Genomic DNA, 15,009 nt, shown 5'->3' on the forward strand with positions numbered 1-15,009 from the left:
AATTCAGTATGCAGAGCAACACCCACCAAGGGTTCTAGGCTTCCCTCATGGGGTATCTGGCATTGCTACCCACTGGGAGAATCAGTGTTAATTCAACTCTGCCAAGCCTCTAATTTCTACTCTCTGGCCAGGCTTCGATGATAATTCCTAAAGAATAATATAGGATCCAATCATCTACTACTCTCTTACTTTTCTTCTTACCCTATCCAAGGCTGTGGGGATAAGGTGAAAACTTCAAACAGAAAATAGAAGTAGGGCTCTCCTTTAGAATTCTCACCTAAAACTGGGGGGGCAAGAAGGGAAATTACCAAATTAACCATGATTGTCTCTTGCAGTCTGAAACTGTAAACCTAACATTTCACTTAACAGAAAGCACCAGCCCTTAACAATTGATATATGAAAGGGTTAAGGAAAGTAGAAGTTAGCAAACACTGTCCCTTTCTTTACATTTGTGAGCAGGACCGCAGAGCTTAGGATCCCTAGCCCTGTCTAGCTAGCCTTCCCATTGCTGGAAGGAGATTAAGCTGTGTCTGTTTTTGTTTTATGTTGTGCTCTTATATTCTGCTTATGGGAAAGCACTCCTGGGGATGTACATTTAAATCAACTATTGGCATAATCAACAAAATGAGTCCCAGAGCAACTCAATTCTGGCAGGTTGAGATAGTTAATCCTTGTTTGCATGAACAAAGGGACATTAAATGTCATTACCTTTGAGAACAGAAATGTGCTGCCGGCTCTCTCCATCTGTAGGATAGCTTCTGAATTCAATATCTTCACCATCTTTCAATTCAACCTTATCATAGCCATACCAGCCAAGGAGTTCATTCATGGTGTTTTCTGCAAAGTTCTGAAAGAAAAGCATAGGCTACTTATGTATATAATCAATAACTATTTGAAAAAGAATGCATACATTGAATTCTATTAGCACCACCCCGTGTTCTGCCAGCCTTGCCCTTCCTTCCTTAGAGTCATGTTCAGTTTTCAAATCACGTTCAAAAACTGTCATGCATTTAAATCTCAGGATGACGCATCCAATTATGACAGGCCTTCAGACATTTGCAATTTAAAGATAATAAGAAAAAAGGCATTGTCAGTTTTGCTTAAGAATAGGAAGTCATATTTTGGCATATCCTTCTGCAAAGTCTGTATCTTGAACTAATACAAAAATATTGAAAGGTAAAAGCATGAAAACAGCTAAGAAGAGATTTCGAAACTGAAAACAATCGAGCATTTTTTGACTCAGATTAATTTAAATTAGAATTGCTTTCTAACTCCGGTGTTGTTTCTTAACATGACTCTGATCTCAGATAAAGCAAAATCTCCGCAAAGAAATAATTCCTCAACTGTTAACCACTACCATCCAGGAAGCCGAATAGGCTACAAGGGTTCCCCTTTTTAATTTTACCTTTTGTAACAGTGGTCTTTAAACATCGAAGCATAATTTCCTTTACGAATTCCATTAGTGACATATTCTTTCCCCATGAAATCAAAGGCCACTATGATTTTCTTCTAACAAATAACATAAAAGCACCAAATAACTTTAAGGTTACCAGTCAGCTCAGATTTTAGATAACACATGAAAATACTTTATGAACTATAAACCAATATACAATCAGCCCTCCGTATCTGCAGGTTCCATATCCACAGATTCAAGTAACCTCCGTGGAAAATATTTAGGAAAAAATTTTCAGAAAATTTCCAAAAAGCAAAACTTGACTTTGACATGCAGGCAACTATTTACATAGCACTTATATTGTACTTACAACTCTTTACCTAGCATTTACATTATATTAGGTATTATAAATAATCTAGAGATGAGTTAATATATGGTAGGGGTGCGCATAGGTTATATGAAAATGCTACACCATTTCACACAAGAGACTTGAGTACTGAAGAATCTGGTATTCCAGTGTGGAGGTGGGATGCCCTGAAACCAATCCCCTGGGGATTTGGAGGGACAACCCTATAAATGTAAGGTATTATTATTGTTGTTAGTACAGATGTCAAGCTGTGGAAATAATGGGTAAATAATAGTTGGACAAATTTAAGCTTATACTACCAGGTGACTATTTTTAATGAACTTAACAACTGCTAGGTCTTAATGCTTGTGTGTGCCTTAAAGTATCTCTATCTGAGAAACACAGAGTAGAGAAGGGATTACCCAGGGCTGAGGGCTGAGGGGTGGCAGAAATGAGGAGACTGGTCAAAGGGTATAGTACAGAATGGTGTATACTACGGTGATTGTAGCTAAGAACACTATAATACACTTGAATGTTGCTGAGAGAGTTGATTCTACATCTTTCCACTGTAAAAAAGGTAACTATGTTACAGGATAGAGGTGGTAGCTAATACTATGGTTGTAGTCATTTTACAATATATAAATGTATCAAACCAACACACTGTACACCTTAAACTTATACAATGTTTTCTGTCAATTATATCTCAATAAAACTGGAAAAATTAATAGAAGGAAGAATCCTATACTATTAATCCTAATCCTATTAAGGATTAAGAATCCTTAATCCTATATTAAGTAAGAGCTTAATAAATGTTTGCTGAATGAGTATTTTTAAGGCATCTAAATTTTTTTAAGGCATCTTTATCAGGCAAGACAGCCTGAGCACCCTAGATGGAGTTAGAAAAACTATATATTTTAACCTTCTCTGTGACTCAAAGACTCTTTTCTCATTCTCCCTAGAAGTTGTCATTTCTGAATTACACTGGGATGTATAATTTATACCTGAAACAAAGCACTCAGGCCCAACCAGCATGTGCACAGCCTCAACATGCAAGTTCCATGTTCTTTTGAATTTCACTTTGGAGTTCAGCAGGGTTGCATAAAAAAGAAAGGATATTACACTACTCCACAAAAACAAACCTGGCATTTCAAACCACCTACATTATTCTAGACTTTTTTTCTTTTTGCTTTAGTACCCACTTGAGCTCAGAGCTCCAAATGGGTCAATCTGTGATGGTATAATGCACAAGCAATTTTTTAAAAATCTAGACAGATTGATTCAGTGTTACCATCCACAAGGCCAACAGTCAGCCATATCAAGCTTTAGTGAGGCATTTATTCTCTCTGATGGCTGGTCATGTCCACATTAAATAGACATTCCTTTCATGAATGTGCAAAGATGATATGATCGATATGTATAATAAGCTCAGCAACTTGTGGAATACCACTGAGGAGGATTCAGCTAAACACTGCACTACTCAATCAAAAGACATTCCTAATTGAATGAGATGTCAGTCTTCCCTAGCTCTCAATTTCTTTCACTGAGCTGAGTGCCTGACTGGAGAATGACAGTCCTAGGCACACAAATAGAGGTCTTCCATCAGGGGTCTGGCAGCAGAAACCTCAAGGATAACGATTATACCTTGCATTAAAAAACAAACCAACAACAAAAACCCCACAATTCCCAACAGTGTTAAAAGCCAAGTTCAAGCCATCCTACTGGTAATGTATACTGTCTGCCTGAATCTCTAAGAGAAATGAGCCAAAAAGATAACTGCTGGCCACCATATCTAATTTTCTAGACCATTTGTATCCTGGGCGCCTCTCGCTGGTTGTGTCTAACCTCTGAAGTGACACAAAAGCTACAGATGGATCATTCACGGAGCAACCTTCCAGTCAAGGATATAGATTTGTTTGTTTCAGTCCCGCTGCAAATCCATTCAGCCTTTCAGAACCAATCCCAAGGATGGGATCCAGAAGTTTCAAACATTTGGGTAAAAACTGAAATTGCAACTGGATTATTGATATCAAATTTGTATTATTTGGGCACCTTAACTGCATCACTCAGTTTATGGTTTGTGCTGAAAACTCAGAGGCCTCATGGAGAAATCAATATGAACATGATGTATTTCATGATTTTTGAGTTACTATAAATGTCAGTGAAAATTAACTTTAAGCATTTCCTATCTTATCACTGAAAATAAAAAGAAACACCTTAATGTTTAGATATATGACTGCAAAAGCAGAAAACAAAAGGTTTATAAAGCCTTGAGCCACAAATCTCAAACCTTTCATAAAAAAGGAACAAGATAAAAGAGAAAACAAACTCCAAAGTTTCTTGTAGTACAACTACAAGAAATAGGTATTACCTCTGTCTTATATACTATACTAAGACACTGAAGAACCCCAAGGAATAAATAATTTTTAATTTGATTTAGAATTAAAACTTAGAATTTGATGCTAGACATCATATGGACTCGTTATGGTGCTAAACCAAAGGAAATGAAATGGATTTTTGCAGTAACCATCCAAGAAACATAACATATTCTAAGAGAAGTGAATTTAATGTTTATGGTCCATAAGGGTTTTCAAGTTTTTCTACCAAAAAATTGAGGTGATAAGAGTTAAGTGCAGAGAGATTTTTGAGGTAAGGATGTTCAATAAAAGGTCAAGCTACTGTACTGACAGAAATTGTAAAGTTGGTTTCCCCCCAAATCTTCACCCAGAATTTCTCATGGGACTTACAGCAGGAAACTCAAGTACAGTCCCTTACAGTCCCTTCCAGCACTAAGATTCTGTGAAATCAAAGAACTTCTACTTACACATGAAATAAAATACATTTCACAAAGAAATATCATAATTAGTGATCACACATCATAAATTTCACTGAACAGCCACTATCTCAAATATTTTATCATTGTTCCCATACATCATCTAAAGTGCCAGAATGTCAATATTCTGGCATCCAAAACACATTTTGCAGACTGCCTCTCGCCCTTGGAAGTGACACAAAAATCCTCTCTCATACCATGTGGTCCAATTTGGGTTTGGAAAATAGGTCACTATAATTACAATGATAATGTCTAACACTCTTATAGCACTTGACAGTGTTTCCACATCCTTTAACTCTCTTGTTCCGTTCAACAACCCTGCAAGTTAGGTGTTTGGTTTCCACAGTAAACTTCTGGTGAACCTCTGTAACATCCTCATTTTACAACAGAAAATTGGAACATGCACAAGGTAAATGGCAGGCATGAGAGATCACCTAGTAAAGTCAGAACAAAAATACAGATCTTCTGATTCTTATACCAGGACTCTTTCTACTATAAATTCTGTTCAGTCCAATGGAGTTGGAGTTCAGCAACTCCAAAATAACTACTTCCTTGGTCCAACAAAGAACTGCAAAGAAATCATATTATAGGATGTCAATTTCACATACAAAGAGCTTTCCAACCAAGACATATCTACCTATGGTAAACTTGTTTTCTGATTTGGTCATTGATCTCTACTCTCTTTAATTATCTGTACTGTTGGAATAGTCGTTCTTAAAATTCACAATTAAAATTTAATCTTCTCATTTGACAACTTTTTGACATCACATCTGACTCTAATGGCTTTGCACTCTTAATACTTTACCCCCATACCCATCCTCTCCCTTTCAGATCCCCCTCTCTCATCTCCAGGGTTCCTAAAGAAAGAAGAAAATTCTAATTCTAACATTTAGTCTGAAAGCATGATCTTTTCCTAGAATTAAAAAAAAAAAAAGTGGAAATAATAAATAGTAGAAAGATGGGAAACTTTACTTTTCCTCATTCCTCTGAGTTCTTTCTACGCTGGCAAAATTTACTTTCGTTGGAATTTAATTCCCAGGACATTCATTAGACATTCTGCTTACTCAACTAGAAATACTGTATGCATGTCGAAGTTCAATCTAAATGGTTTTTAATTGAACATTTTACCAGGTAAACAATAAAGACTTGACTTCAAGTCATTTTGAAAATCACAGTAATTACAAAGTCTCAAAATACCTCTGAAATGAAAGTACTTCAAGGTCTTCAAAGAGAACTAATGATTTTATTTTGAACACACCAATCTAACTTTAAAATACAGGGTGGGCGTCACTGATTTCTTTCATCTCAGGCCTTGCATAACCAAATGTCGATTTGTTTTCAACTCAGTATCCTACCCAAGAAAGCAGCAAGTTTTCAGAGAGCTCCCAATCATTCGTTCAAATGAGGGGAAAGCCACATTCTCCCACTTCCCACAAATATAATTTCCATTTCACTCCAAGTCCTATATCCCTCTCCAGTGCTAGTAAAATATATCATCCCTCCCAAACATGCTGTAAGTTATCTGAGGGCAGAAACTTTTTATTTCATTTTATGCCTCATCCAGCACAATGTGCAGCACTTAGAATCTAATCAATAAATGTGCTAACACATTTGGATACATCCACAAATATTTTTTAAAATGTGTAAATATAAAAAATTATTTTTCCATATTTTTCTAATGTGTAAATATAGAAACAAAATTCAGGACACATGATTCTAAAAAAAAATGTGTGAAAGTTTAAAAAATTATAGCATTCAATGTTAATGAACATCCTCAAACTATTAGGAATTCAAGTTGATTCATTTTTTAGAAAAGGTAACTTGACTGTATGCAATAAAAGCTGAAGAATTTACATACTCTTTGATTCATAAATTTTATTTATTTCTAGGTATGCCTAGCAATTTTATTTATTCCTAGGTATAAACTATTCTAAGGAAATATGTGCAAAACAATGCATGTTCAGTGTTGTTTTCTTAGAAATAAACAAAATGCAATCAGAATTTGGTTAAATAAATATAGCTTAGTCATAAAATTACTAAAACAGAATACTATTTTGCCACTAATATTCTGTGGATAAATTTTTACTGCCATGAAAAACTGTTAACAATATACTAAGTTCAAAAAGGAAGGTTAGTACACTATAACACCATTTAAAAAAATGTATCATGCATAAAAAAGAACATGGAAAGACATACATCAAAATGTTGACAGTAATTGTGTTTGGGTGGGAAAATTATAGCCTTTGTTTTTCTTCTTTGCTATTTGTATTGCTTATTCTACTATTTCTGTCATGCCTATGAATTATTTTATAAAAATAAAAAAAATAGTTTTAATTAAAAATTAACACATAGTGTTCTCACAGACAACCATGTCAGTCATATTCATAGTCCTAATGACAGTAAAAAGGATCTGTCAGTTACATTGCTTAACTTCAAAACATTCTGACACACATTATCCAAGATAGTGGAGCATATGAGAAATACTTTCAAAGGAAAAGGAAACCCCCAGTACTGAACAATTTACAAGGCAGGAAAAGAAATGCTAGTATCTCTGCCAGTTAAGGTTATGAATAATAGAATGATGATTATTTTTGGAAAATATTTTATCTCCCTTTTCACCTCCATGGGTTCTGACTGAATTGTGAAGTAGATTTCTATTAAGCATCATTGGACTCGCTAATTAAGATTTTTAAAGAGTTGGGGACGACAGAGGATGAGATGGTTGGATGGCATCACCAACTCAATGGACATGAATTTGGGTAAGCTCCGGGAGTTAGTGATGGACAGGGAAGCCTGGTGTGCTGTAGTCCATGGGAATCACAAAGAGTTGGACATGACTGAGCAACTGAACTGAACTGAAAGGGCTGGGGGGAGGAAGCTGCAGAAGAGAGGAAATTTCTTCTGTAGGAAGTAGGAATAAACTTGATTAGAAATCAGTTTCTAGCTCTATCTATCCCCTAGATCTGAAAGTTAAAAAAAATTATAACATCCAATGTTAACAAGCACTCTCACACTGTTGGGAATTAAGTTGGTTCAACTTGAAGTCATCTCTCTTAACACAGATCTAATGGATCAGTTTCATTTAAAAGATTTTACCAAGAAGGAGGTAATATTTAAGTAGTGGAAAAGAAATGTCTACAGACTACAAAGTGCCTCCGCTCTCATGACTTCACAGGATCAGAAGGCATCCTAAGGAAAAGCCACTCCCACAGACGTCTCATTAGAGAATCATTCACATGGATGTCATGAAGAGCTGCCAGATTCATACTCTATATGCAGACTGCACCCATTGAGCCCTGTTGTTTGTCCCTGAACCACACACAGATTCTTGGCCTGGAATCCTTTGAAGAAGGTCACTGAGCTCCATTTGGGTCACTTTGCAGCATTGTTCTCAGCCACAACCCAAGGATTATAACACAGTTCTAAGGGCAGGGGATACATCAGAATGCTAAAGTCCAGCTCCAACCTGGAGCAGGCCTAAGAAGAAAGTCTTGCTCTCTTATTGACACAGTCTCAATGGGAAGGTTGTATAATCATTACATGAAACCAAAATATGTGTGTTTCTACATGTAAAAATCTACATTGCTTTATTGTCTTGTTGTGACACAGAGCAAACAATGATGTCCCCATGTTTTAATCTGTGGCCAGGACATCAAATGTCCTAAAAAGGTCAAACAAATGTGTGAAATTGTGGAGGCCACCCCTTGGGCTAACATTGTGGCAGGCATGGCAGGTGTGCAGCTGTGGGCAGCTGTGTCCTATCACAGCTGTAGCACTGGCTTCAAAATCACCAAGACTTGTGACATTGTTTTCCTGCCCATGCCAAAGCCACTGGCCTTAAAGCAGGAGTTCCACAGACCTTTAGTTATATAAGAGATATTAACACCCATCAGTCTACAGATTCGAAAATATACATTCAGCAAATTTCACCCACCTCAGGCTTTCAAGTCTGTTTACGTGTTTCAATTGGCACCATCAAAAACAAAGCTGTTGTTTTTTTTTTTTTCATTCTACCCTGGAATATCCCTTTTCTTTTAGGAAAATATTCAATAATCTTATTAGCTTAAGAGTGTAAATGTGGCTGACTTCCCATTCCACAAGAGGAAGTTTTAGACTTCTGAGATTTTTAAAGGATCTACCTTCTACTACTTCTAATAATTTTTTCAAAAGAAAAAGTATAAAGACTCAATAAAAAGAATACTTCCTTAGAAGATATAAAAAGTCTCGTCACCCTAGCAAGATAGTCTATTTCCCTGAACTCTCCTTTTTCAAACAGTCACTTGTAGTGTGTATTCACTGATATTTGCCCTTTTTGAGGCCCTGTTTTTTGACTTTCCTTTAAAAACTCTGTTACCTCTTGGTTTCTATGAGTCTGTCTTTCACACAAGGCGAGTAGAGCTTGGCTTCTCAGAGCAGCGCTTGGCAAGCACAGAGGCAGGAAACGCAGAAGGGAATGAGTCTGTCAGACTCATTTTCTTCTAGTTCAAATGTTTATTTCAGATTCGGGAGGAAGTGGAGTGGTTCCTTTCCATTTCCTCCTCTCTGGAACCTGTGAGTTGTGTAAGGCTTAGAGAGTCTTGCTCTACCACACATCATCCTCACAGGTTCACAGATGGAGAAAGAGACTCTTCAGAAAACTCCAAGTTTGAACAGAGCAGGATTCATAGCTCTCTGTGCCCTCCAAGGAACTTCTCTTAGGGGTTGAGACTAGGGCCTTGAGCAGGATAACTGAGAGCAACGCAGAGGACAAGGCCAGCGAGCTAGGGAACATCCTATACCAGCTCCCAAGGGGCAAGGGCCACGTCCCTCCTGACATGGGTTCCCAGCCCCGCCGCACAGCACACCACAGACCACTTCTTAGCCAGGGAGGTCTGACATCATTTGTGAATGCCACAGTGAGATCTGGTCCCGAGCCCACTCCCTAGGTTCCTGAGACTTACTGTTTCTGACATCAGGATGGAGTTTCAGGAGCAAAACTTAAAATATACCTGTTTTAGTAATGAGCTGGTTTCAACCTTAAACATGCTGACTTTTCCAATCCACATTCTGATATCACTGTTTTATTTTATGACAAGCTATTTAAATCACCACACTCACAAGTTCAGCTCGGCAACTTGCTTTATTGTCTAGGCAATTGACAGAGGTCATTTTTAATGCCAAATGGAGATCATCAGAAACTAAACTAAAAAATCTTATGGTGGGTCTACTACTAAACTCTAACAGATGTGCCTGACTCTAACATTAGGACTGAAGCATAATTTTAGGTACAAATTACTTATTAAGAATATTTATAGACAGAGAACTTCTTCAGCAAAGAACCTAAGACATTTAACACAGCTTATCCTGTAGCTGAGCAATTGATAAGGAAGCCAAACATTGTAAATGCATTAATTTCGGTTTGTTTAGGAAAGTTTCCAGGGCACAGTGCATGAGCTAATCACATTGGTTTTGTCAAAGAGTTTTAGAAGATGAAAATATGACTCATTATCTCTCCTCATAGCTTAGACTTTTTTGAGCTATATTACTGTTTGCTAGTCACTAATCATGTTCATGCTCACCAAGATCTCTGCATATAAAATACATACCCTTAAGTGCAACTATATTTACACTTACTCATGTATTTACATTTACACATCCAATATTACATCTAGTTTCTATATTATGTTCTGGATGAACTCCTGAAACAAATTAACACTTCCATATGTCAAATTTCCTCCTAAGGGCCACTTATTATGATTCATGTGAGCTAACAATATATTGAAGGCATATTACATTAGATACAATCACAATATTCGCTTTAGAAACCGAAAGTATTCAAAATATAAATTGAATTGCCATCTGATTGTTTAAAATTCCCTCTATTGGTCACTAACTAAACAAGACAGACTGATTGTAAGTACAGTAATGTAATAAGTCTTTTTAATTAAGAAAAAACAGGATGAAGTGGGAGAAAGGAAAGATAATGAAACATAGTAAAGATCATAATGAGACAAACATTTCCACTTGAAGATATTTTCACTAGAGGACACTAAAGGCAAGCTATGCCAAGTCATGTACTTTTCACACACAAAATTATATTGTATCAAATTTAAATTTGTTACAACTGCCATGTACATTACACCAGTGATAAGGAAAATGTAACTCAATATCTGATCTAGTGAAACAGCAACCAACATTAGCTTCTAGCCACATGAAGACAATCTCCAATGACATTACTGGTGTCAGCTAAACCTCTGCCAGTTTGTCTTCTCCGTCCATTTTTAAATAAATGTGTGACTATCTCAATTAGGAAATCTTGAAGTCTCTATGATGAGGCAATTTTGGTGCTCATTTTCAGTGCCCTGCATTTGCTGTACTTAAAATAGACACTTGTACCAATGTCCTTTCTATTACCCCAAGGGGAAAAAAAAATCACATACACACCAATCCTTTTTCTTTCAGCTCACAGAGAAGCAACTTGATCCAAGCAGTGTTGAAACCTGAGTAGGTCACTGTACACCACGATAAAATTCCCTAATCCCTGAGCCAACTCTCCCTAAGGGGGGCCTCCTCCTGATCCTCCACTTCCCAGGCTGACTTTTGCATTCGCTCTCTCCTCTTTCCCCCTTTCATTTCCCCTACCTTCAAGCCTTGATATGTGATCCACAGTAGGGGCTCAGGTTTCCGTTTTTACAGCTTAGGCCGTGCTAGCTGTATACATTCCTTTCTTTCTGCCGGGCAGTGATTACTTACCAGGGCTTAGTTTACACTGGTCCAGATGAAAGCCGTTCAGATGAAGGCAAACACAGCCAGGCAGCTCCAGCGTCACCGATATGGAGCTGCACAAGGCCACATTGTGTTCTCGGTGACATTTTGTTGCACATATTTTTACACAGGGCAATCAACTTGTTGCGTTACTCTACAATTAAGGTTTGGGGAAATGGAGAGGTAGCAATACCAGGAGGTTTGGGGAGGGGCTTTATGGATGTGGTTATTAATGTTAAAAGCAGAAAATACTGATGAGTTCAAGATAACCCACATTTTGACTTTGAGAAATCACTCTAAAAATGAGAACTTTGGGCACTATCATATTAGAAGAATGCATACTGAAGAATTCCTCTAGAAATGGGATTTCATCACTCACTGGCATGGTGTGTACTGACCTGACTGAAGATTTTGACCTGGGGTCTCTTATACATTGTTCCAAACTAGGGAAAAAATATGGATCCTTCAGGTAATTGAATTATTTGCTGTGTAAAACTTCTTATTTAATGCTACTCTGTACTGAAATGACAAGGATTAAAACTTCAAATAGTAGGTGGCGATTTGGAAGAAAAATAACATTTTAAAAAGAGGAAATTCTGTGCACGAAGGTTAATTCCATACTTAGTCCTGCAGCACTGGCTAAAAATTGTGTAATTTTTCCCCTTCACACAATGTTGTTTTTGTTTCTTCCTCACCAGTTCAGACAAACATCTGTTATACTGTAGAAGGACAACTATCTCCCAAACCACGGAGTGCTCCTGCAGCCAAAGTCAACAACGTGAGCCCCAAGCATCGAGCACAGTCAGCCTTTATATCCAGCCGGGATAACATTTCACATGTTTTGATTAAAATTAGCTAATTTGTAATCCTAGAACCTATGAAACTTAAAAGCTGCCATCCATATAGATCACATTAGGCAGAGTGTTTTAAAGGGCCAGTGCACACTGTGATTTCTTGGTGGCTTCACCTCTCTCCTCTTCCTCCAACCCCAATTTAAAACGAAACAGAAAAGTAATCTGGAAATGCAGGACAGGAGGGAAGGGTGAGTGAGGAAGAATGGTTATCCTTAACTGTCTGACTTTCACCCTCCATGGGCCGACAACTCCTACCGATCTCTTTAAAAAAAAAAAACTATCAATGGAATCAGTGGTGGTTTCCATCACAAGGAATGGCACTGATTTCTAAGGCAAATCTTCCTTAACTCTCCTTGGACTGAAGCTGCACCGCATGCTTCCAGGAGCTAAGTTCCTCACCCAGAAATCAAAACTCTTATTCCAAAATGTTGATTGCTACAGACATTTTCTGAAAGAAAGGAATGCTAACCATATGCACCTAGGTACTATATAATAATATATATAGTATTATTATCCATGGGCCCCTTTCAAGGCACTCTCTAGAATATGCTTGTTCTAATCAAGACGATGTCAAACTGCAATAGATTTTACTTAGTTGCTAGCCATTTTCCTCTTTTGTCTTTTAAATACCAACTTAACCAACCTGACCAAGTCAGTGGTCAGTTAAGGATTCTATGCAGAAGATGGGGAACACCAAGAGGGCTGCAGAATGAAAACCAAAGTCCTCCCTGAAATTTGCTACTTGTTTGTAACTCACAGAAAGACAAAAATTACAAATAAAACATTAAAAATAAAAATCAAGAGAGACTCGTGAAATCAACACAAAACAAAACCCCACCGGGCAAAAGCTGCAACTTCATGGAAAATAAGTTGGAGGGGGTGGGGGGGACGAGGGGGGTCCGAAGCTGAGCGGGGCTCTTGTGCAATCACTCCAACGCGAACAGCTGGAGCGCCAGGCTGCCGCGCTCACCACCTCTGGAGCACCGCTGGCCTGGCGGGGAGCCCGGCCTCGCCAACAGGACTCCGGGCCGGCCTTTCCGAACAATGGGCAGGCGCTCTGCGAAGGCCGCCCCTCAGACAGCTATCTTTTCAGCAGGGCTTGCCCGGGTCTGCTTAAACTGGGAAGTGAAGCATGCAAAGGCTGAGAGGGAGGCGGAGGCAACCGAATGAGAGGAGCGAGCAGGGGAGGGCGAGGCTAGCCGGCCGTCAAAAACGGTACCTAGACCCGCGCCACTCGGGCCACAGCTCGCCTGGGCACTGACAGCCCCTTTACACCGATGCAGCGGGCTACTAGGAAGCGGTACGGAGGAGCGGGGAGATGAACTAGGAAGAGGGGGGTGGAATCGAGCGCTCCTGGGGTACCCTTGGCTCGGCGGCTTCCTAACTTTGGAGGGATCCGGGGATGGTTGCCGAAGAAGAGAGGAAAAAAAACTACCCCACCGACCAGGAAAGCCTCTTCACCATATCCACCCTCCAACTTGGGCTCTGGGTCCCCTCCTCCCTGAAACGCGCCCGTCCCAACCTGGGGTTTATAAGGTTAAAGAGTCTGTGGTTTCCCGGTCGCCCCCCACCCCCACCCCCATCAAATCCGAGGCAGGCAAATCTCCGGGATGCAGCCCGACAGTTGGCCTCTGTTTTGCACCTGGAGGAGGAGCTGAGTCGTTCAGGGCATCCTACGGAAACTGACAAGCGCTCCCCTGTACACCCCCCCCCCCAAAATCCACACAACAGCCCAAAGGGAGCGGGCGGAAGAAAGAGCTCAAGCTCTCTGGCCCCGAAGTCCAAAAAATACCTTCATTTCCTCATTGATCTCCCTTTTCACTGGGTGAGCCGGTTTCCTGCTCCTTTTATTTTCCGGAGGTCTCCCTTCTTTCTCCATTTCTGCCATGTTTTTGTGTCTGGTTTCGGTGGAGATGAAATGGCTGCTGCCGCCGCCGGCGGTGGTGGTGGTGGTGGTGGTGGTGGTGGTGGTGGAGGCGGTGGTGGTGGAGGTGGTGGTGCTGATGGTGGCGGTGCTGGCGGAGGTAGCGGTGCTGGCGGGGCCGGGGCCGGGGCCGGGGCTGGGCGCGGGGCTGGGCGGGGGAGGAGGGGAGGCAGGCTCCGGAGAAGCGCGGTCTCTTCTAGCGGCGGAGAACGTCAGTGGCTGTCAGAGGGAAAGGTAGCTCGAGGGGTCTCGGGGATGCCGCCGCCGCCGCCGCTCCGGCTCCCGCCGCCGCCGCCGCCAACGCCGCCGCTGCCGCCAACGCTGCCGCTCCCGCCGCCGCTGCTTCTGCCGCTCCCGCCGCCGCTCCCGCCGCCAACGCCGCCGCCGGGCTGCATCCTCGGTGCCCCGTGGAGTCGTCAGCCATCTTCTGGCGCTCTGTCCGTCTGCATGGGCGAGGGGGACGAGGGCCCGGCGCGGAGACAGCGGCTCTGGGCGTGCGTGCGTGGATGTGTGTGTGTGTGTGTGTGTATGTGTGTGCGCGCCCGGGAGAGCGCGCCAGCCCAGGCACCCAGTGCCTCCAGCGAGCCGAGCCGGGGGCGGGCCGGGGGCCGGCGCCGGGAGCAGGGGGCGGGCGGGGGAAAGGTAGGGGGGGCGCTAGGACAGCCCCCAGCTCCCGAGCGGGCGTGGCTTCCACCGTCACAGTAGACGCTGATGCTGCGCGGCTCCGGGGGGCTGCTCGCGGCCGCCGGGCTCATCCGTGGCCGGCTCCGGCGGGACACGGCGCCCCTCGCGGCTGCTACCTCGGTACGACGCCCCCGGGGGCCCCGCTCCGACCCCGGCCGCCCCTTTCAGCTCCGTGATGAGCTCTCGGGTGGACTTGGAGTTGGGTTTTGAGCCCAAACTGGAAGCTGCTTAGGA

At 41.2% G+C, this 15,009-nt stretch overlaps 1 protein-coding gene across 2 annotated transcripts in view; it reads right to left on the minus strand.

Annotated features, from left to right (window-relative positions):
* SOBP (sine oculis binding protein homolog) overlaps nucleotides 1-14,724 on the minus strand; it is a 166,290-nt gene extending 151,566 nt beyond the window's left edge. For both annotated transcript variants that reach the window (XM_081526865.1, XM_081526864.1), the window contains exons 1-2: nucleotides 13,960-14,724; nucleotides 709-847 (exon numbers count right to left, since the gene is read on the minus strand). In XM_081526865.1, coding sequence (XP_081382991.1) covers nucleotides 709-847; nucleotides 13,960-14,055 — 235 coding nt within the window. In that variant the 5' untranslated portion in view covers nucleotides 14,056-14,724. The remainder of the gene's footprint in view (nucleotides 1-708; nucleotides 848-13,959) is intronic.
* Nucleotides 14,725-15,009: the final 285 nt, after the last annotated feature.

Source organism: Giraffa tippelskirchi, chromosome 9, assembly GCF_054371585.1.
Source record: "Giraffa tippelskirchi isolate mGirTip1 chromosome 9, T2T-mGirTip1v1.2.pri, whole genome shotgun sequence".
NCBI lineage: Eukaryota > Metazoa > Chordata > Mammalia > Artiodactyla > Giraffidae > Giraffa > Giraffa tippelskirchi.